A 24360-nucleotide genomic window follows, 5' to 3' on the forward strand; every position below is an offset into this window, starting at 1 on the left:
GCTTAGCATCTCTCTTAGGTTGATATATTAGCTTTATTACACTGCCATGGCTCTGAGAGATACTTGCCACTCAACTCGTTGGTACAAAGAGATACAGATGCTTTATTACTGTGGATAGAATTCCCATTTCTGCCAATGCTGCCGGCAATTCTGTGCCCTCCTGAGAAGTAATGCAGCCCTTAAATCATTTATTATCTATTTTCATCACAACTTCACAGTTTTGGCATTTTGTTTTAAAAATATTAGTGATCCTCAGTGTATAGCATTTTCACCACCAGCACAGAAATCTCCTAGGGTGTTGGCTCAGACCCACAGTTGATGCTTCATCAGGAAAGAACTGAAAAATAGAGAAGCTAAACTGAGATGCATTAAAATCTGCTACTGCCATCTCTTTTTCAGCAGAACAGTGCTGCTTGTGGGCACTAGGACACTCCATATCTGACTAACTGACCCCTCCAAAATAGTGTTGGGATTTTCAGCCTCTAAGTTGGCCTCAAGCAGGACAAGTGTAGCCGGCTGATCAGCTCAGCCACAAAAGCAGTATTTCTAGGAACAGCTATAGCACAGGGAAGCACATACTGCTTAGGGAAGTTTTAGCTGAAACCTCTGGTGTCCATGCCATTTCAGAAGTCTAAGCAGGTAAGGGAAAGCTTATTCTTCTGAAATTCAACCTCAAGATTTTACAACATTGTGGCTTATTCTAAAATTACATTAAAGTCTTTCCTTCCTCTGTGTCTAACAGACCAGCCTCTCTTTTAAGCACGACATTTTTTTTTTAAAGCTAGCATATTTCAGGCTTCATGAAAGATAGCTAGAAGGATCAGCCCCTGGAACAATCTACCAAGTAATGTAGTGGATTTTCTACTGTTCAGTGAATTTAAATCAAAATGTGATATCTTGGCAAGCCATCTGTGCCACCTCATCTCCAAGACTCAGGCCTGATATGGAAGTTACTGAGTATTTTTAGTGTCACACAGGAGGTCAGAAAGAATGATCTAATGGTCCTGTCTGGGCTTAAGCTCTATGAATAAATTAAAATCTTAGGCCTAAGCACTTTGGGACAAAGGAACATCTTTAAATATTTAGCAAAGCACTGCATCCACTGGGACTGCTCCACAAAGAAAAGTGGCAGTCATATGCCTGAGGCTCAGCCATCTCAGGTCACCTTAATGCACGTAAACACTGGTGTGATGAGAGCTCAAAGATGCTCAAATCCCACGGTGATTTAACTCTGAAAACGTACTGGTTTGGATTAGCTTTTTCTTAGACAGTCAGTCCAAGCCTTTCTGTGTGCTTGCTCCGTTGTGATCAGTCACAGTCCACATACAGCATTTCCTCAGAACAAAATCCATAAATATATTCTGTCACAAAGACCTTCCTTAGCCTCCAGTTTGGCAAAACACATACAAAAATCTGTGGAGGAAAGGCCTACTTGAAAAGCAAGAATGAATGTTTGGCCAACTGCCAGCAGGTTACACCCTTAGCAGCACAACCAGGCTGTCAAGCACAAAGGGCTTGAGAGGATCATCTGCTAAGAACCAGCACTTAGACACGGTAGGTTGTTACTGGTTATGCTGGCTGCATCCCTCAGATGTGTTTAGCATAGTTATAGGGATAACTTTAGAGCAGGAAACTGAAAAAATTATGGACTAAAAATTAAATCACTGCCCCTTTCCCACTAATCACTGACCATAATTTACAGAACCTATTTTTTCATTACCCAATTCAGTCACAGAAACAAATTGCTTCCTTTCCAAGTTGTTATTCTATTTGAGCTTCCTTGGGGTCTGTTTGAGTTTTTTCACATCTCTCCAGATCCAACAGCTGAGCTCTGAGCTGCTGCTTCACACGGTCTGCCAGGATCCTTCCCAGAAACGCCACAAGGCTGATAGTAAGGGAAGACACAGTTTAACTTCCCAGTCTTGCTAGTTCAAGTAAAAGAGCATAATATCTTCATATCAAAACTTGCCAAAACCAGCTCCAGCAACAGTTGTCATCACTAATGCTTGCATACGAGGGGGTGAAGACTGTGGCTATGTTACAACATGAAGAAAAACCTAATCAAACAAGCAGAACTTGTCCTGCCCATGAAACCACACTGCCAATGGCTTAGCAGACTAGCTGCACGGTGGCAAGCAGTTATCTACATGTAGAAAAATAAAAAAAAGGAGAACAAAATGAACATAAATGCAGTTAAATACTTCAGCAATATATAGACATGCATGCATACATGCGATGCAAAAATATCAGAAGCCATATGTGTATGTAGCCAAAACCAGAACTGAACTTTTGGTTCATTAGAAATTAATTTTCTGTGTGAAAATGACTGCACTGAAAATAAAACTTCAAAGAAATACTGTCTTATAATACAGATTTTGTATTTTCACAGCCTTTACAATAGACTGTTCCAGTCAATAGGTGAGGCTGGAAACAGAGGGAAATGACAGATCTCCCCTGCTGGGGCAAAACTGTGTGTCCAGGTTGAAAAGTTAAAGAAAGACATAGTGTTGCAAATGCACCACGGATGAACCACCACGGAACAAGCTTTAAAGGCCTAAGGCATCTCTCCCTGCTCTGACTTTAATGGAGCCATGTAGATTTTCAGCTGCTGGAGGATCTGGTTCAGCAGACTTCAGTCAAACAGCCTCCTGTGTGTGTCACACACAACCTGTGAGCCTCACCCAGTTTGCCCAGACTTGTTGTACAATTTGCTTTTTACTGGCACATCATTCCCAGAGTGGTGTTTCATGGACAGATGTCATTGATGAGCCACCGAAAGGAACTCCCACATTTCTACATCATGGTTTCAGAACACTCCCAGAAAGACCATTTTCAGTCCCATATATGCCCGTATATACAGAGCACAACAGGGATCTTTATCAGCAAGCTCTGCCTGGGACCCTTGGAGTCACGGTCAGGATACAGCGTAACTGCTTTGATGCAATAATATTTAATGTTGGATTATAGCCCTTCTTCCAATCTTAGTAGTGACCATCTCTGACATTAGTGATCTCTTAACCCATAGAAGTCTGCTAACATGTAGGAAAATCTTCCATTTCCTCCTTTAGGAAAAAAGCAGCCTGTCATTTGAAAACTTCTCTCCTAATAGCTAATAATACAAAGTCCTTTTTTCCGCTTCCAGGACAACTTATCCTTTGACCTTCAGTAATCAGTTTCTGGAAAACTGAGCATACCCCTCCATGCCATAGTTTAGTTTTGACAGCAGCTTGACATTGCTCTGTCCTTAAATGTCCCTGGTTGCTGCCTTGTGCACTTCACATTTTAAATTGTTTCAGCAGTTACAAAACATCATTCCTTCTACTTAGAACATGGCAATGAAGATTTAGAAGTTTCCTCATTGTAGTCACTAAATAATAAAGGATATTTGCAGTAATAGTGTATTTCAGAGCAAAGGAAACAAAGTTTATCAATATAGCATTGCTTTATTTGCATTATGACCTTTCAGGTCCAAGTCTTATAGGTATTAGAAAACCCATTCTGTGTTTTCCCGAGACTCATAGACATTACAAGGCAGTAACAAATTAATGGAAAAGAAGGACTGTCAAGGACCTGAAACTGTTGTTCAGAATAAAGCCGGAAAAAAAGCCATCAACATTTTTGGGAATTATTTATTAATATCTATGTGTCGTGCTATACATTTATCCTCTCACAGTTGGACCAAGGCTGCCAGCAAGTAAACTCAGTTCTGCTGCCCGAAGGAGTGGAAGCCGGAAGCGGGAGTTTCACGATGCTAAATGGGGAGGCAGAAGGCTGGAGGGGTAAATGGGCAGAGGGAGCGGCGGGACCCGCGGGACACGTTTCCTATCTGCTCCCGTCACCAGCGCATCCCCAGGGAGGCCCCGACGGGACCAGGCCCCGCCGGGACGGGGCCGCGCCGCGCAGCCGCCGCGCTGTCCCCGCCGCTGCGGAAGTGACGCGCGGAGCGGCGCGGGCCCGTGCAGGCGCAGAGCCGCGCCGGTGGGAGCAGTGCGGCCCGGCCCGGCCCGGTCCGGCGGTGCCGCTGCCGCTGCGGGGCCGCGGCTCGGGCACGGCCCGACGGGAGCCGGAGCCCCGCGCGTGCCCGTCCCAGCCCGCAGCCCCGTCCCAGCCCAGCGCTCGCTCGCACGCAGAGGTGGGTGAAGCGGCACTTCTGCCCCAGCCCCGCTTGGTGCAGGCGGGGCACAGCGCCCCGGGGTTCCGCGGAGGGGGCGGGCCGGGCGAGGTGTGGTACCTGGTGCCTGAATGCAGGACCAAGCCCTTGCGCGCGTGTTCCGAGCGGGTGGGAGAAAACCGTGAGGTGGGACTGGGATCCGTAGGCTGCCGTGCTAGGAGAGGTTGCTGAACCATACCAGCTCCAGGTTTGCCTTACTATGTCAGTCCTGCATTAATATCCTGAGAAATGAGGTGCTTTATGCTTCAATTCAAAGCTGAATTGTCAAACTAAAGCTTACGGCCTTCTACACTTACAGGTGCTTTCAATGGCAAGTCTTAACCTGTTTCCGAAAGTTGTATTTTCAAGGTTTGGGTATATTAAGTTGCATATGTTTTTGTTATGTCACAGTCTTCTGGAGCATGACCATTTACACACAAGACTGAGTTCACTGTCTGGCAAGGAGAGTATTTTTACACTTTATTTGTGTTTACATATCAGTGTTTTCCAGGAGGGTTAAACATAGCTGTCTCTGAGAGGTTTTGGTCACTCTTTTGATTGTGGAAGTTGATGTGACGATGCCTCTGCAGGGAGGGCTGGATGGAGAAGTAGACTACCAGGTGTTTTGAAACAAGAATTTATTATAAACATGCTTATTGGTTTGCTTGCTTTTTTGGGGGGCACAGTCTCTCTGAGGAGCTTTGTATATGCAGAGGTTTTTATGATAATGTGCTTCTTTGTTGCCTTTGAGCAGAGGATGCCAACACACAAGAGCCACCTGCCAGACAGCATCCAAGAACAAGAGTCTGCCACTGCTTCAAGCAATGGTTGCCTGCATAATGATGAGGACTTGGAAACTGAACAGGAAAATGGCATTTGTGACAATGGTGTGGGTAAGAGTATCCGAGTTCCCAATCCTGAATGCCAGGCTTCCACTTCCATGGCTGTTCCTTTGGAGTTGCCCAGAAGAGGACATCCCCTTTTACAGATCAACAGGCAGCAGATTCAGTCTGTCTCATGTAGTGCACATGCTGCTGAGCTCAAAGATTTAGGAGTTGACGTCTATGACCAGGATGTGTTAGAGCAAGGAGTTCTTCAGCAAGTAGATAATGCAATTAATGAAGCGACTAAAGCAGCAAAAATAGCTAATGCATCAAAAGAGTATGAGTCGGTACTGGAGGATTTAAGGTAAATTTTGTTTTTTCTTACTGTTTTTTTTTCTGCTACTGACAATCTAATCAGACTTGGTGTCTCATGTTTTTAAAATCTTAAAGAGAAAAAGATGTTTTGAAAGTGCGTGATCATGCGTCCTCTTTAGAGTCACCTTTTAAAAATGAAGAAAATATTTTTCACAATAGACAATGCTTCATTGCTCTTATTTGACTAATCTAGTCATGCACCAAGGCAGCAGTGTAGAGTGCACTTCCTTTTTCTGCTTTGTCTCCTACCTCACCAAGATGCATCTGTTTGCTGGGCAGTGGAGAATGGCATTATACTCTGTTATTGAAAGTTACAGTCAGAAGCAGTGTCACTTCCTCAATTCTGTATGTTTTATGGGGTTGTCTGCTTTGAGTTATGTTCCTTCTGTAACTTGGATGACTCCATGTCCTACAACCAAAACAGCCTTATCACAAGTGTTTGTAAGAAGTGCTTAATGATACCTTAAAAGAACCAAATGCTTAAGTAACATTGATACTATTGATAGTAGAAGACTTTGAGGAATAGGAGACAGTAATCTTTCAAATTTTGATCTCCCTTTCTGTTTCCTGTCTCATTGTGGAGTTACTGTGTGATCTATTGCAGGTAAATTATTCTACCTGTGTATGTTTCACTGTATTGCATTAATGGTATTTTTTTAGTGCTCAAGAATGCTGTAGGTCTCAATTATATGTACTTCATTCATTTTCCAGCTTGGGTGTGGAGATGTGAAGTTAAATAAGTTTGCAGCACTGAAATCTAATTTCGAGTGTTGTGGAGCAGAAGAACATAATGAGTAAGGTGTTACTGAGAGAAAGAATGGAGCAGCATAACCATTACAGTTAGAGTATGTGGTTATTGAAAGAGTGATGTGCAGCACTGTTAATTAGTTTATGTTTTCCCATTTTTCTTTCACAAGCATTCTCTGATTTTTCTTATCCCTCTATTTTCACCTTTCACTCCAAGTCGTAAAAATAAGATTTATATGAGGGACTGCAAATGGTTTATGCAGATTTGCAGAATCTTGTCTGCATAAAATGTAATGTGAGAATCTGAAAGTTGATTTTTGAGAAAATTAACATGTGTAGCTGACTTTGAGCAGAGTGACTAACAAAACAGACATGAGTAAAGGATGATCGAATTGCTTAAAATCCTGTAGCACAGTGAATGCATGACTAGAGAAAAAATCAGGCAAGAAGTGGTTTTTAGTTGGCAGAGTTTGTGTTAGAAGCTGCATGATTCTATAATATACACATAAATTTAAGCAGAAAAATGAGAATAAAATTGTTTGAAGTTAAATCCAGTTTAAATTCCAAAGTCCTGTTAATTACAGTTTTGTGGAAGAGAGTGCCAAGGAAGCAAGAGCCAAAATTAGGAGATGTGCAGGAGGATGGTGCAAAGCAGCACAACTGGAGAGTGAGAAAGAAAGGGAATGGTTCAAAAATGTTAAAAGAGAATGGAGAAGTAAGGATGGCAGTGATTGCTGGGGAGCTGGTAGAATATATCTCCTTGGAAGGATAACAGTGGTAGGTCGAATTTAGATTAGAGATGGAAGTAAATGTGGCCCAAAAATTTCCTCCCTGGCAACAGAGGAGACTTCCTTAGTACTTTTCTTTGCATACAGGGGAGGTATAATGGCTGCTTTGCAGGTCTTGTGAACAGTTGTCTTTGACTTTTTTCATAATGCTTTGAGATTCTAATTTGTCTATCCTTATGAAGTATTCTGATATATGAATTAACAAACCTGGGTTTGTTGCTTTTGGTGGGGCACTTCCTTCTTCCTTGCAAAGGAATTCAACAGCAGAAACACATTAGGTTGTAGCATGTAGTTCTACTTGAATTTCATATTTTATATGGAAACATGAAAAATGGTAGTGCATGAGTAGGAGGAGTTTAATATTGATGTGCTCTTAATTCTTTGAACTAGTCTGTCTCGTAAAATTGCATTTTTGTCTTGTAATCTACTTTTTGCATAAAAGGTAAAAAATACATGTCTCCTTATATAATGGAATCAAACCATTAAAATCATTTTAGAAAATTAAAACATGGGGTTTCCCATTTCGATTTTTGGGTTGTTTTGTTTACCTTGAATAATAAAAACAACCACTCATGCTTGTCATCATCAGACTTGTAACTTTGGAGTACTAAATACTACAGTGGTTGTTCAGTTTAAGTACTTCTGGAATTTTACTGTTAGCAAAATTTTGTTTAAAAATATTTTATGATGTACAACTTTTTTAAGTGTTAGTATTTCCAGTGTTGTTTAAATATATTATGCTTATTGAGAACCTTACCTTTAGAGCTTTTTAAGTCTTATGTTAAATCTCCTGGAATTTTTAAATTGTCAGAATTGAGAGAGTGCTGGTTTTTTTTTCCTACAATTTATCAATTCATTGCAATTTTATTATTTTTTCAGATCATGTACAACATCTCTGAGACATATAAATAAAATTATTGAGGAACTTTCACCTCAAGCTGCTGACAACAAAAATATTAACAGAAAACTAGATTCTGTAAAACGGCAAAAATATAACAAGGTAATTAGATTACAGTAATTTCCTCTTAACAGTACTTAGTTTGTACATTGTCTTAAGGTTTGGCTTTTGTTATATAATTCTTAATTATATAGTTCAGAGTCAGTCTTGAATTGCTGTTCCTTTCCTTTAAAATGGTTTCATATAATTTAAAAATTTAAAGTGCTGATTTTTTTTTTTTTTATTCTGAGTTTTGGAACAGGATATAAAGCTGAAGTTCCAATCTTCCAGTTCAGAAGATTGATTTGCATTAATTTAATTAAAACCCTCATAGTAGTATTTGGAGAATTGACCAAGCCTTCTTAGGGCACGATTCAGTAGTTTAACTAAATCTCAGGTCTCGTGGTTATTCCTTCCTTGTGTTCTTTTCTTTCATTACCTGTATCTTGTCAGTACATGTAGTTTCCCTCTGTGAGCCCATTGCTTTGTCAGAAGCTGCTGCAGCTTTTTTCTGCCAGAGCAGAGTTAAGGGAGCTGTAAAGCAATCCAGCTGGCATCAGGGTAATGTAGGCAATAGACCTTTACAGCTGTGAATTAGGAAAGAGATTTGAGAAAAGAGATTTGAGAAAAGAGAAACTTCTACTATTCGGGAATGTAGCACCTTGATCAGCTCATTGTCTGCTGGAAATTCACTCTAATGCTTTCTCGAATGATAAACCTGACTGTGAAACTTACTGTCCTTTGCCCTCAGAAGGTCATTCTTATGTCATTTGCCACTGACTCATTCACTTGTAGTTTTTTAACTTTGATAATTTCAGAAACCCGGATAATACAGTGCTCATAATTTAGCCAATTAAGAAAGTGATGGGACAGTACAGAGCAGTAGCAAAGGGCTAGAAAAAGGTAGCTGGAGGTAGTAGGAAGAAATGCATTAAACCAGACTTACCGTTAAAGAATGATCGCTATTCTGCATGTTTTCATACTGCTTGGAGACATTTGCACACGTGTTAGTTGCAGGGAAAGTTCAGACCTCCTTGCAAGTTGGTTGTTAACCATCTTTGAAGTGAAAAAGAAATGTCATTTTGACAATCATAAGCCATAAAAGTGGTCCTAATAACCTAAATTTTGCAATGGATTTGATTTTTACTGAAGTATGTGCCTTTCTAGGTAAGGAAATACTTCCAAAGCATGGAGTTGCAAATGTGAAGGTTACATTGCCTGTGTCTTTGTTTTACTGGTTGGAATGTTTTGTTTCCTAAAGGAAAGTTAGCAACATCAAGGAATCATGCCATCACAACTAGATACACGCTTGAGGATATTACAATCAGAAAAAAGGTGTAACAGGAGAATTATTAGCTAAGAATGATTTTCATAGCAGTAATAAACTATATTTCTTATATAATCTGTAACATTGGCCTTTTGAAGTAATTTACTTTTTATTTTTTGCTGTTAAATTAACTATGACCACTCCTGAACTAACCATGTACAAACACCTATCAGAATGTTGGACTGATATACAATTTCAGTTCCTTTGTAACAAAACTTTCCAAAATTTCTGGGATGATGAATAAATCTTAGTAAATCTTACAGCTGTTATTTGTGGCTTGGTAGTCATGAACCCAGTCTTGCAGTTATGAACAAATCTCTTGGTATTCTCTGTGCATCTCAGCACTCTGCTTTGATGGACTTCCTTCACTAGAATCAATACATAAAATGGCCTTAAGAAATGTACATAAAAATGCAGTGTGCACATGAATTTTGTGTGTGTAAACAGCTTGATCTTACTATACACAGATGGTAAGATAATCATACACCCAAAACTGTGTCTCCTGTGAGTTGGAGCCCTACAGTATTATGGTGACACTTTTCTTGCACTTTTTTTTCTCAAGTGTGATACTGTAAATATTTGAATATGAGACTGGTTGAAAATACTGCAAATATATTGATTTAAGTGTTGTTTAAAAGGTTAGCAAATTTATAAAGCAGATTAAAAATTAAATTACATAATTCTCATTGAAGGAGCAACAGCTGAAGAAGATAAAAGCAAAACAAAAACGTCTTCAAGGAATACTTGGTTTAACAGACTTTGCTGATGAAGCAAATGAGATTGAATATGAGGAAGGTGAAGGTATGTATAGGAAAAGGCTGAAAGTTCTGTTCTACTTTGATGTAATGCCTTCTTCTTTTTTGTTTGAAGCTATTTTGTAAGACTTTTGCCATTAAGGAAATAAATTTCAGTGGTTGGCTTTCAAAGAGAGTTAAGAACACTTACTCTGTACACCTGCAGATTTGCATATCTAGGCATATTCATATGGGAAGTTTTAAAAAATGCTTGTTAATCCATGTTCAGCTGTGTAGGGATGACTGAGGCACATTAGAGTATTGGGCTTAATAAATTGGAAATCCTAACATTTTTTTCACAGCTAATTTGATAAAGATGACTAACATCATGATTGAATTACATTTTATATGCTGGATGCTATCAATCAGCATTAACAAAATTGGTTTTTCTTACTGTTGGGAAGTATCACTGGAAATGGAAGGGGGAAGTGCTGCTTCTTTTAGGCTGCAGTGTGATTTTTAAAATGAAAAGTAAGTTTTCTTCCAGAATATATGTTGCTTCAGTGTTTTACTAGGTGTTCTTTCTCTCTGCTCTCTGCAAACTAAGCTTGGCCACAGTCAATAACCTGCAGTATTCTGCAGGGCAGATTTGGGTCCCATTGATGTCTGTGCATCACCTTTGGGTTATATTGATATTTACAGAGGTGGAAAAACTCCTTGTGCTGTTTGACCCTTGTACATGTTGCTGCAATAGATTCCCATCTTTCACAGCTCATGTTTCTCTCCTGGTTCAACAACACTTAAAGGAGTCAAAGCCACAGTTAACTTTTCTCAGTAGAAAAGCATCTTAAATCCTTTTTTCTTTGTAGGGCTCATGCAGCAAAGCTCAGGCACCCAGTGTTTTGAAATGTAAATAAGAAGTGAGTGGAGCCCAACAGAAGAAATGGAGCAGTTCCAGTAGGAAGGGGTGGAGATGGAGGGGTTTTCATGCCTGGTGCACTGTCGTTACTCATTAAACATATGATAGATACAGTGCTTTAAAATGGGACATTTAAAGCTGTGCTGGCAATCCTCTTAGACTTGCTTTGAAATTCTGGGTTAGATTAGATTTCAGGGTAGAATTCCCCTTCAGTTTCCTGAATTCAAGAGCTTTTCTTTCTCTTTGGTTTCAAACAGCAGTTACAGTTTGTGTATAGTAAGTGCACCTAAAAGTGCTCTTTATAGCAGAGTGCCGTGCAGCCAATCTGACTTTAAAAGCCATCATCTTCATATTAGTATTGTAGGCTAGGAAGACAGGTTTTGGGTTTTTTGCTTCTGTTTCATTTTTTGTTGTTTTTAGTTGGTTTTTTTTTTGAAGCATATGGTAGGACAATCTGTGTTTTGTGGGATTTTTGTCTGTTGTGGTGTGGTAATCAAGATGTCAAATTTCAAGCTTTTGAGTAGGACTGAAAAATCAATAATAAAATTGAAATGGGCAATGTTGCTGCAGATGGGAACACAGTGGTTTCTTTTTCTGAACATGGTGACATGCTGACAATTGACAACATAGGTGGTACATTAGAGTTCATGTATCATTGGGAATTGTAATTTTATGGTAGTTCTTGTTGCTGTGTGTTGTTTCAGAAGTATTTGCGTTTTGATAGTATGTGTAACACCCTTGTTCCTGTGTTTTAGCTACACAGAAGGTGTTAAAGGCATGCTGTGTGTTCTGACTTTTGTTGTAGAACCTGGTCCATCATCCCTTGGCAGTATGCTTATGCCTGCTCAGGAAACAGAGTGGGCAGAGCTCATCCGAACTGGTCAGATGACTCCATTTGGAACTAAAATACCTCAGAAGCCAGAGAGGAAGGCACGACAGTTAAGGCTAAATGAAGCATCTGATTTTGAGAAGTACTTAGCAGACCAGGCTAAATTGTCATCTGAAAGAAAGAAGTTATCCCGTCACAAAGGAGCAAAGAAGAAAGCACAAGCCAAAAATGTTCAGTGTGTGGCTCCTGCAGCTGCCACAAAGGAAAAAAGTGGTAAAGCCCTCTCAAAAACAGATAAGCGTTTAAAAAAACACTTAAGAGAGCTTCAGAAGCATGCCCTTCATATTCATTCAAAGGCCAGGATTCCAAAGGAAGAGAAATATCTTGAGGCCAAAAAATGCAGGCATGAACAAGAGGATGATAGTGGGGAGTCTGAGTATGTACCTGATGAGGAGCTCTTTGATCCAGAAGCAGCAGAAGAGGAAGAAGAACAGACATCTTCTCTTACTGAGAATGATTCTGATTATGAACTTAAGAGTTTATCAAGAAAAAGAAAACATTTGGTGAAGAAGGGTTTTAAAGAAGCTGAAAATGATGCTGACTTTGTTCCAAGCTCTGAGGAAGAAGAGCATACACCAGGGAAGCACAAAGTGAGACGATGGAGAGATGATGGAGATGTGGACTATTATAAACAGAGACTAAGGTTAGTCCTAGACATTTTTATTAATAATAATAATAAATTAGTATGTTGAACATGCAAAGGACAATAGCTCTAATAGACTCCTAGGGAGTGTGTTGAAGTAAAAGAAATGAGGTAGTCAGAAGGATTATAGATAGTCTTCCAGAAGGGTTCAAATGTGGAGCTTAATTATAAGAACTTTGCTGTTGAATTTTTCTTGTTATAGGTCCTTATTTGTGAATGACCTGTGCTAATCTGTGATTTATGAAATTTGTATAACCTATGTGTTGGTGATCACAGGCATATTGTCTCTTTTCTAGTATAAGGGTTGAGCTTCATGTAATAAACTTCAGCTTGTAGATGGCATGTGTACTTTAATTAGGTACCTTCACTGAATATCCTTCAGGTAATTACATAGTCCTCTAGAAAACCATAGAACTTGACAACAGCTTATTTAGAGTGAAAGGAAGAGCGTGTATTAGGACAGTCAGTGAAGGGTGATTGATGCAGTGATAAAGCCTAGCATAGGAACTTGATTAATGCTTGGGAAGCTCAAATTTTACACTTCTGTGGAAATATAAAATCTTATGGATTTAAATGGTGCTGTGTCAGAGAAGGAATCACGAAGTAGAGGTATAAACACCATCTCTCCTGTGGTGAGAGCCTGGGTTGCTATGGAGGAAGTGGTATCTTCTGGTAGCAGAAGTACTCTTAGTTGTAGAAAATCTCAATTAGGAAGAGCCCAACTTCACTTTCACATCCCAGGTTACAAAGGCAGATTAGGAATTGATACAAGGCAATAGGTTTGCAAATCCAGGACATTGCTTTTCAAAAGTAAGGCACAGTTTATTGCTCTTGAATAGAAATTTTGGCAAGAGGCTAATCTGAACAATGTCCAAAGGGTCAAAAAAAATATTTTCTATTGGATGCATTAACAAATCTAATTGTTCTTAATCAGTAAAATATTTACTGGTTTATTGAATAAAACTGAATTCTTCACATTTAAAGTAGACGAATATTAAATCATTTTTAATTCTGTGTTTTCATCAAGAGTAATTTATTTTGATTGAAAGTTTTAATATGACTCACAGTTTAAATTCATTCAAAAACGTTTTTTAATAACATTAAGATTGTGACAATTTATCCTTAGCAAAGTCATATCATAGACTACATTTCTTTTGGTTACTGAAGTTACAATAAAAGCCTAAATGAATTTTAGAAATATCAATAACTGTAATTGCTACCAAAACACTACATCTCTTAAAAATTTCATAGCTACAGTTATTGTGGCTGTTAAGCTGCAGCTGTCCACATTGATGTTTTTATGCTGACACCCCCAGGTAATCTTCATTATGGGAAATGCCATGAGAAAATAAAATGTAGTGAATTAAGAAACATATTAAGAATGCTATAGCAATGCTGTCATTTGCTTACATTTATATCTTGTTTCATGTCAGTTTTACTTTTGAATGCAAACAAATGGTTGAGATTATGGTATATTTTACCCGTGAGAGAGGCAGAGGAAAATCCTTCAGGATTACTTTATCCTTCTGAACATCTAGTCTTGTGCTTGGCAATGAATTCAGTCCTACACTCTTAGAGACTGAAAATGAGTTTCTTTAACATTAAAACTTTTCAGAGATGGGACTTCAAGAGATTGGTCTGTGTCAAGGGGAAACTACATTGATGTTGTTAAAGCAGGATAATTAGCTAACTGCATAACTGCAGAGCATCTCTAGAACAAGAGACTGTTCTTAGAATAGGAGTTGTCTGTAGGAAATGTCAGGCAGGAGAGCAGCCCATCCTTCTAAAGGCAGCTTCCAGAGGTTGGTCTAGTCACTCAAAGCAAGGTGTGAGCAATGGAACATGAAAAAGTAAAATTTAGCTATGCAGAATCAGCTTAGACTATCAGGAATTTCAGGTTTTTTTCCCTTGTGTGGGTCTTGCCTTTCTCTGGTTACTGTTACTGGAGCCATGTTGCTGTGTAGACATGAAGATGAACTAAACCTTCTGTTCTGAAAGGTCAATGCCTAAGGTAAATTCATAGCTTGCTAGAACAGTGAACAGTACCAGGGAACATCAGGGTTATGGAGAGTAAGGTAAATAGGATACTGTCATGCACATATAGGTAATTCAAATATTCACTGAAAATTAGTGTATTGTCATTCCCAGTTATCCATACTGGCTATTACCAGCTGAACCCAGAGGCTTAGGTAGTCAGTCTCTAGGATGGTACTGGAATGTCTCAGAGACTTGATCCCCATCAACAGGTATATTACTAGTGTCTGTGTCATACTCAACAGTGGCCATCTTCATCTAGAATGTTCAAAATTGGAGCTGGTGGGATCAAAACCTGTTCCCTCCTGCCCAGTGGAATGCTCAGATGTCGTGGTTTAACCCCAGCCAGCAGCCAGGCCCCACTCAGCCACTCACTCACTCCCCCACCAGGGGAAAATCAGAAGGGTAAAAGCTGGAAAACTCGTGGGCTGAGATAAAGGCAGCTTAATAGAGAAAGCAAAAGCCCTACACACAGGCAAAGTAGAACAAGGAGTTTTTTCACTGCTTCCCATGGGCAGGCAGGTGTTCAGCCATCCCCAGGAGAGCAGGGCCCCATCTCGGATAACAGTGACTTGGGAAGTCAAACTCCATCACTACAAACGTCCCCCACTTCTCTCCTCCTTGTTCCCCACTTTATGTACTGAGCATGATGCCATCTGGTCTGGAATAGCCCTTTGGTCAGCTGGGGTCACCTGTCCTGGCTTTGGCTCTGTGTGAGCCCTGCTCAACATCTCTATTATCAGCCCTGTGTGCAGCACAAATCCAAAACAGCCCCATAACAGCCATGTGAAGAAAATTAACTTGCTTCATCCAAAACCAGCACATCAGGTCATGGCACAGTCAGTTTATTTGAAGACTATGGAAAGGATGAAAATGAACCTGTTTTTCAACTTCTTTTACCAAGAAGCACAAAACAATAGTAACCTTGAATGCCTATTAAATGTGTAGTAAATAAAACTTTTTTGTTTTTTTTTTCTCAACAAGAAAACGACTACTTTTTATTTGTATTAGTCTCAAACTTTGCAGATATGGAAACCACAAAATATCAAGATTTTGTTTATATTACTTAAAATTTTCCTTTACATATATTAAAATGCCACACACAAGTATAAAGTATTTTTTTCTGCTTAAATGTAGTTAATAATGTTACATTATTGACATCAGGATGGTGTCAGTATAAGGTAATAAACCTTAGCAGTCTTAAGTACATTCTTCCCATACCAGGTGTCAGTATGTATCTGCCTGCTGCTTCAAGGAAGGAATTACAAGTCATATTATGGGAGATCAGTGCTGTATCTATGTTTTCTTGTGTATTCTGTATAGCTTCTTAAGTACAGTTGTTTGACTTCTATTGTTGTCAAGTGCACAGAGGTGAGGCTGAGAAAGCTGCTTCCTTTCTTGTCTCTCAAGTGATATCGAGGCAGTTGAGTAGCAGGAAGTTTTGACTGTCAGTACACAAAGCAGTTGATTCATGAAGAAAAAAAATTGTGTTAAATTAAATTGGTTTTCATGGATCAGTTTTCATGTGCTAGCTTTCTTTGATATATCTGAGTTACTGAATCTCTTTGTGTTTCAAAGTGATAAGTTAAAAAAAGATTAAATACTATCTTTCCCGAAAGATACTTTCTTAAAGCATTCTTACTGCTCTTTAAAGTGACAAAGCCAGGACACAAATGAAGATATATTTTCTCTCACTCACTGAGTACACCTTTCATTCTAAACTCAAGCGTGTAATTGTCTACATCAGTCTTCATTTACATATGGAGGCTTGTGGTACTAACTATATGTATTTCATCTGTTAGGACATACCAATTAAATCCACCCATATAGACCATAAAAAGTTAGATCAAAAAAGCAATATTGAATGCGTCAATTTAGCAAATTAGAATAATCTGTAAGGGATTCTTAGCTGTATAAAATATAAAACATATTGTGCTTCACAAATGCAAAAGTATATTAAATACTCAGCTTGGTTCCTGACTGCATTTTTAAAAAAATAAAAAGTCGAATTTTGCTCATTACTGTTTTGGATGCAGAATTTCTTTCTAGGGTATTGCAATAAGTTTGAAATGGGCTTAGTATCTGAATACATTCTTATATTAAGAAGAAATTTAATTGTATGATATATGGCTTTCATACTTCACTTTCAGGGATAAAATTATATTTATGTCAATGACAATGGACTATATAAGACAGATTTCTCAAAGGTCATGCTTCTGTTTTAAAGAGATTTTGGTAATATAGTAAAATCTTTATTTTCTGATGTTTAGGCATACTAATGATGTTTAACTGATGTGTGTAAGGAATATATTGACCAAATGAGCAGTAAGTTACTGTGTATTTAAGTCAAAGATGATGACCACTATTTCTCCCTCCAAAGTCTGACTTCCAGGGAAAGGTACAAGACCAGAGTAGCCAACAGAATGACCTGGTCTTGGAAATAGTGTTTGTCCTCCTGTGACTTCAGCCATTTGGATATTTACACTTTTCTAAATACAGTAATGACATTTCAGTATAGAATATCTTAATGGTGTGTGTTACATTAAGTTCACAGCCTTTCAGAAACTGAATAGTGTCTTCAAACTTTGGAATTTGTTTGTGATAGCAAGTTGCTACCATTTCTTTAAACTGGTAATTGATGGCTGAAAACCTCTAGACATTTGGAAGATATGTAGTACTTCAGTGAAGTAACAGAGCATGAAAAAAGAAATGTTTTTTAGGAAAATTAAGTACAGGGTTTATTAGTTCAAATTCAAATTCTATATATTTTCCATGTATAATTTTAGGAGAAATCCCAATATCGGTAACACTTCTTGAAGAAAATGTACTAACTATATGGAGGTGAAGTGCCTAAATTCCTGGACAGCTTCGAGTTAACCTTGGAGTTTCCTCTTGGTTGTTGCTGGATCACTTTTCCCAATGCACACTAGAGGGCAATCTGCTCCTTCCCAGGGGAGGCTGCCGCTCCTGTGCTGGCTGGTGGTGATTCGTGTTGGAGTACAAAATTAATAGCAAATTCTTGTACAAATTACTGCCCTGCTTGGGTTTAGTATGGATTGTTTACCTACATGTCTCTTTAGAAGAGACATGTAATCTGTAGTTGTTTGGATTTTAGTGTGGTAACTAGGAGTTTTCTTCCTTATCATAACCCAGTCAGATGCAATAATCAAGTAGTAGCGTGTCTCAGTTCCAGCAGTGATGCAGTCTGAAGCAATGACTATCAGCATTTGTTGATTTGAATTTCTTTTTCTGGAACTCAGAGAAGTAAGACCCTCTGTGCCTGATAGCATAACACTGTAGTACTGGAGAAACGTAAATGCATTCTTATGCTATGACTCTGGAATGTATCATATCTGCCTGCTAGACTGCAGACCATGAGTGTAATTTTGTAATTTAGCAGACTGCTAGTCTAAAACATGGATTTCCATTCCTGTTAGGAAAGGTTTATAAAAGAGGAAAACACTGACACTTCATGTGTTTTTAGGAAGTTATTTTTTACTATTTAGCTGGATTCATGATTTCATGTAATGAAATAAGAAGAATCCTATATAAACATTAGCAAATCATCAGTTTTAAACAGCAAATTGAAGACTGTCTTTGTTCATCTAGTTTTCTCCCTGTATGTGCTCTTTTTACCCTCCATCATTACTTTTGCTTCTGAAGACATCTTGACTTAAGAGATCAAAATATGCTTCAGTGAAACTGGCTCTCTAAACCTGACCAGAACTGTGTTGTCTTAGTTTTCCAGTGCTTTTGTTCTTGGCAGAGATTGTAACTTGTGTGTATTTGGAGATGGTGGTGTTTATTTTGAGTTAATAGAACAATACCAAGTTTGTGACTAGTTCCATAAAGTAAGACTTGAAGTATTTTCTCAAAAGGTACTGCTGAAAAGCCCATCTAGAAACCTCACACAATCAGCTTTCTTTCACGAGAAAGAGTGTATGATTGTATTGCTTGGATGTGAAGTGTTGAACTTCTTCCCTGCTCTCTTGTTCCTAACACAAGTGTTCTTAAACAAATTTGCCAGATATGCAGAGACCATTAAGTGAACATTTGCTTTTGCACTGCATTCAGAACAGTAGCTTATGGATGTTTTTAATCTGTTGCGTGCCTTGCCAGTTTCTGTAGGGATTTTGTCAGTTTATCCACCACATTCAGTGTGCCTGCAGTAAATGGCACTTTAGGAGAGAATTCCAGTAAACGCCAAATTGTCAGTGAAGTGCTGTTGGTTGAGTAGTACATAGCCAGCTAGAGTACACTTTACCATTAGAGACAGATGGGTTTGGGTCACTGAAACCCAAGTTCATCATTTCATGGGAATTTTGAAGATCGTTTGGTACTTTCTCAGCAGTGGGGGGGGACAGGAAGGTAATTCTCTAAGCTGCCTGGAGTCCAAATAAGTTGAGGCTGCAAACCACAAATCACACTGTAATTCCAAAACCTCATAAAACTCATTCTCTTAATAATGACTGCGTTACAGATTTTTCCAACTGAGTCTTCTCTATAAGATTATACACTGCTTCACTTTTCTCTACAGGAAGGAAGTTAAATTTAAGTGTTCGATTAAATTAATAAAATAGCTTTGAAACACCTAAACTTTATCATTTTCTTGGTGGAGGGGGGCTTAAGGGGAGGGAGATTTAGGTGTTTAAAGTTGCCAGGCTTTTTGGTGCTATTAGCTGTTGATTCCCTTATATTAGTATTTTTGTCTATAGAAAATCAGAAAATTGTACGTAGCTGTAAAACATGTACTTTTTATAATATACCTTAATATATCAGACATTTCAAGCATTTACTTGCATAATTCTCTCCTCCAAAGGATTGCTATTTTAAATAATTACATCAGAGCATGTGATTTTTTTGGGGTTTTTTACTTGATCAAAATTCAGTGTCATTTTCATGCAGAATCTTTTCTATGCTATAACTGAATGTTGATTCCTTGTGTTACTCTAGGAAGTGGCAAAAAGAACGTTTGAAGGATAAAGAACATCAAACAGCTGAGGAACTTTCTGAAGAAAGTGATGTTGAATTTGAAGAGGGTTTCAAAGTACCAGGATTTCTCTTCAAAAAGCTTTTTAAGTATGTATTGTGTGCTTTATTTCAATATGATGCCACTGTATGTTGTTAATAATATTAGCAGTAATAGTCATGGTGAGTTCCAGATGACCTTTGCTGTAACTTTTACTTCAGTGAATGATGCCTCAACTTTTGCTTCAATTGTTTCAGCAGGATTCTTTCTTTAAAAAAGATTTCAGGATCAAACTTCAAAGAAATAAACTTACTGTAAGCACAAAATGCAATTATGTGAAGGTGATAACTGGCTGATGTGAGTATTGTAAATGTGTATTAGCTAAACTATGAATTGAGAAGCTTCCCTTGTCTGTTTGTATAAATACATTCTTTTATTGATATATGCTTGCTCCTAATTCAGGTGTGGAGTGGTAGAGTAATTTTACTTTGAAATATAAGATGATGGCAAGATGTGATAAAAGAAAACAAGAAATATGGTGTTTCTCTGATGGAGTGGAGTGAAATTTTCTGCCAGTAAAAAATATGGAGAATTTTTTCTTTTAAGTAACTACTGAAAGTCTTTTCAAAGTAACTATTTGTAATTCATATTATAATTCCTTAATTCCTCTAGTAGATGGAAAACTCTACAACTCATTGTTTAGTTATTTAATGCTTAATTACAGATTTCAACATAAGTATTTTCTGTTTCAGTTTTTTAAAACATAGTGCCCAGTGATGCTTTCAAGTTCATCTCAGAAAAAAAAAAAAAAACAAAACTACAAGTTAGCAGCTAACCAGTTAATTTTAGCCATAATCTCTCCCTTAAATTTCATGCATAATGGGCTTGAATTCAGTTTTGTTGGCAACATTTCACACAGCAGGATAATCTTCTCTTCTTTTGAAAGCAAACTCTCTTGAAATCTTATAGTAGTAGAAAGCCCTGGTTTATAATGGGTGTGTGTGGTATCCCTTCCAAGAGAACCACTTAGTGTTGACCTCAGAGAAATTATTACTGTTGTCCTGTAGTCCTCAGAAGGAAAGCTCTAGCTCTGAAATGGGATTGAATTAATGACTTGGTTGCTGGGACCATACCAAGCCAATATGTGGTCTCCAGTTGTTTATGCGAAGGTACTGCGCAAGTATTCATCTTGAGGACGGATGTGTGGTCTGAGCAACCCGAAGGGAAATGAAATAGAGCAGTCGCTAAAAATTAATCTTGAAGATGCAAGCCTCACTAATGAAGGGTATCCCTGCAAGCATGAGTCAGTTGGCAGAACTTCTTAAGTGGTTAGAAAGATCAATTGCGATGAATGATTTGTCTGACTTGTAACTTAAATGCTGAAATCTCCAGTGTAGGAAAGCCCATAGTCAATAGGCATTAAACTGTGGAGTTCTGAGCAAGTTTAGTACAAAACAGGGAAGTATATTGACCCAAGGATGTGTATAGCATGTACTTCAAGTGATCTTCCTGCATAGTTAAATTCCAAAGAAATTAGCTCATGCTGGAAATAGGAGACCCTCAGGTTTTTTCTTTGGTAGGCCTGTTAAAGTGGACAGTCTGTTTCTTCCATGCACACTTGTCTGCTTTGCTAAACATTGAGCAAGAATAACATTGATGCTGCTGTGGAACAAAACTGAGCAGACCTGCAAACATTGCCGTATTCCATCTGCACTAAGCTTGCAAGAACGCTCTCTCTATGAAAAGGAAAACAGCTTCCAGTTTGCTTCCAGTGTGTGATTTCCCTGATACATCTGAAACACAATTTTGTCTCTGCAACAATGCAGCTGAACTTGGGTATCTGCTGTGGTGAATTTTGAAGGATGCATCACAGCATGATTCCTCATGTGAAATACAATAGAATGTAACTATTTTGGAAGGCCAGCAGCACTTTTATTTACTTCCAGAATATTTTTTAATTAAAAAAAAAAAAAAAACATAAAAAACCCAAAACACCATAAAAATTGGTGCAATAAAAGTGTAAAGTTGAAAAGAATTAATTATCTTTCCATATAACCACAAAAATTGAGGAGGGTGTGTTCCTTTAACTTTTGAATAGTTACATTCCATGTTTATATGATCATACAAAGACAGCACCTGCATCTTTCATGTTTTTACATAACCATGGAACAGAATTTTTCACAAGCTTAATTATCTACTGTGAAACTTTCTCAGGAGAAGCAAGGAGAGGGAGAAATATGCTTATAAATTCATCTAATTTTAAATCTCTTTATGTAATCCTAAAAAATAATACAAATTTATATTAGGAAATTATTGAATGGTTGTCTTCTGAAGAGACATGCTGAACATTTGTCTGGGGGAGCACCTTCTGACTGGAATTAGGGTTGTCTTCAATTCTTTAATGTTTGTCAGAAGATATTTTGTCTTCATAAAATGTAGTAAAGATAGCATCTTAATCCAATTATAGCTAATTCTGCAAGCCATTTCATAGTTGTTTTATAGATTGCTGCATTTTAAGGTGAATTAATTTCTAATAAAAGGGTTTCTTAAGGGCTTCGTGGCATAATGCTTTTGAGACACCAGCAGATAGTGTGATGTCTGAACCATTAGATGTGTTCTTTGATCATCTTTTTTTAACTACTCAAGCCATTTGTTTGTCTCCATTTAGCATTCTCTAAATCCATACCAAACTCATCACAAATTGATTTTTAATAGCACTCTGTAGACACTAGTGTCATTAGCTGTCAGTAGTCCTAAATATTATTTGTTCAAGGATAGAAGCAGGATTTTGAAATGCACACAAGAAATCACCTAAAATGAATGACCCCTATTTTAAAAAAGTGTTTTGTTCTTTGCTGTGCTCTGCACTCCAGAAATGCATGCCATCAAGATAATTATCAGTAATCTTTTTTTTTTCCTGTAAGTTACAAAGCACTGAGGTGCTGAAACATTTGATTCTTTTTTAATGTGATTTAAAGGTATGGTTTTTCATTTATTTCTTTTGCTTTCAATTTAACCCCCACACATGGTATCTTATTTCTGATATATACTGGTCTCACTATTTCATATCATTATAAAAATGTATGTCCTAAAGTGATTCACAGCCCAGCATCTTGTCTTAACCTTTTTAGCTTGCTGCCATAAATCTTGCTTTCTAGTCCGCTTCTTTTAAGTGGAATGTATTTTACCTTGTTGTTTGTACAATTTCCAGCGAAGAACTGGGAGCAGAAACTGACCTGATGATCTCACATAAGGCTCTGCTGTATCCCCTGCACTACAGTAGTTTCTATTGCTTAACCTTGGTTTTTTTCTTCATTGAAAGAGGCTAAATGTTATTAAAGAAATTTATGTTTAAAATGATTTGGCAGATGGGATCAGTTTTTGTAGTAGAGTATGAAGTCTGTACCCCTTACAAGTCAACCTTTTCCTTCAGTTCAAGGAGTATGTTCCAAATAATATTATTTACTAGACCCTTGCATGTTGTCTTATCTGAAAAGATAATGCTTCATAGGAGTAACTTTGAAAGTTGCTTTTAGCACTTAAAACATATATTAAATAAAATACCCTCTAATTACAATGACTGTCAGTTTAATTAGAAATGTTTTAGTGTTGCATAAAGGATGAAAGTCACATGTAATGTCTGAGTGCATCAAAAATGTATGACCTAGTAAATACAGCACTCATGTAAAACACACATCCAGCATGTTACAGTAACTGGTATGAGAACCTTGCCAAATGATTAATTCATTAGTACTTTCTGTTATGATCTGTATTATCAAACATTTGCCATCTTCTTTTTCCTTGTTTTAGGTACCAGCAGACAGGTGTTAGGTGGCTTTGGGAATTGCACTGCCAGCAGGCAGGAGGAATTCTGGGAGATGAGATGGGATTGGGCAAGACCATTCAGATAATTGCCTTCTTGGCAGGTCTGAGCTACAGCAATATGAGGACTCGTGGTTCAAATTACAGGCAAGTGCTTCTCTGCAGACTGTCAGTCTGTGGAGCTCAATTAATATTTCATCAGATGTATTACTGGTGGAGGAGGGTCCTGTGAATTATTAATGACATTTCAATTACAATATTCCTTTAATTCTTTTAGTGGGGGACATCAAAGGAAAAATTTTACGAGACAATGGAGCTGTAGGGCAGGAAAAATTAAACATGTAACACTTTTAATGAATTCCAGGCATTGATGCTTCGTTTTGCAGATGAGCCACGCTAGATATTTTGGGTCAATACAGTGTCTAAGGTTACCTTCCACAAATGGATTGTTTACAAACTCAATTACATTAATATCAATAGTTTACACAATATGGAATTTTAAATTAGATGTAATACCTTTAGTTCCATTTATTAAATTTTACATTAAAATATTTGTTCTGGCAAGCCACCAGGTAAATGTTTTACAGGAAGTAGCAAGCTGATTTGCAATGAAAGTTAGAGTTTTTGATGGGCAGGGAATTATTCATGCCAAAAATTAGTAGTAAGAGTAAAACCAGTAACTTATGCAGAGGAATTTCCATCTGCTTTTGTTTTTTTTGCTGTTGCTGCTTTTCAAAACATATGCTAGTATGACTGGCCTTTCTAATAAGGTATTTTATGGTTTTTTTGTTACTGAACAATGCTTTAAAATTTCTTCTTCGTAGGTGGAATTACTGGCAAGATACTTGTTTGTGTCCTCAGATTTGCAAACACACACATGAATAGTACTTGATTTTTTCTACTTCTGTTGACCTATTTACCTGATGTAAATAGCTACATGAAATTTAGCAACTATCATAGTATTGTACTAAACAAAAATAATTACCTTTATATAGAGGCACATTTAAGTTATGTTTAGTTTGTACATGAATTGTAAAATAATGCTTTAAAGAGAAAATATCCCTGTTTTCTCTCTGGTTGCTTCCTACTATAGTCTTAAAATAAAACCCATAGGTCCTTCACTCAGGCCAGCTGATTTACTTTAGTATGGCTGGCTGGTTAAGGATGCTATTGTACAGATTATTTTATATTCCCTACCCCAT

At 37.8% G+C, this 24360-nt stretch overlaps 1 protein-coding gene across 3 annotated transcripts in view; it reads left to right on the forward strand.

Moving 5' to 3' along the window:
• The first annotated feature begins 4033 nt into the window (after window positions 1–4033).
• The window catches only part of ERCC6 (ERCC excision repair 6, chromatin remodeling factor), a 44139-nt gene continuing 23812 nt past the window's right edge, over window positions 4034–24360 (forward strand). The window contains exons 1-7 of one of the 3 annotated variants that reach the window (XM_053949131.1): window positions 4034–4132; window positions 4905–5338; window positions 7764–7884; window positions 9841–9949; window positions 11607–12333; window positions 19321–19446; window positions 23147–23305. In XM_053949131.1, the coding sequence (XP_053805106.1) occupies window positions 4908–5338; window positions 7764–7884; window positions 9841–9949; window positions 11607–12333; window positions 19321–19446; window positions 23147–23305 (1673 nt within the window). In that variant the 5' untranslated portion in view covers window positions 4034–4132; window positions 4905–4907. Of the gene's footprint in view, window positions 4133–4871; window positions 5339–7763; window positions 7885–9840; window positions 9950–11606; window positions 12334–19320; window positions 19447–23146; window positions 23306–24360 lie in introns of those variants that run through there. The other 2 variants (XM_053949130.1, XM_053949129.1) reach the window with 2 other exon arrangements.

This window comes from Vidua chalybeata, chromosome 8 (genome assembly GCF_026979565.1).
Source record: "Vidua chalybeata isolate OUT-0048 chromosome 8, bVidCha1 merged haplotype, whole genome shotgun sequence".
NCBI lineage: Eukaryota > Metazoa > Chordata > Aves > Passeriformes > Viduidae > Vidua > Vidua chalybeata.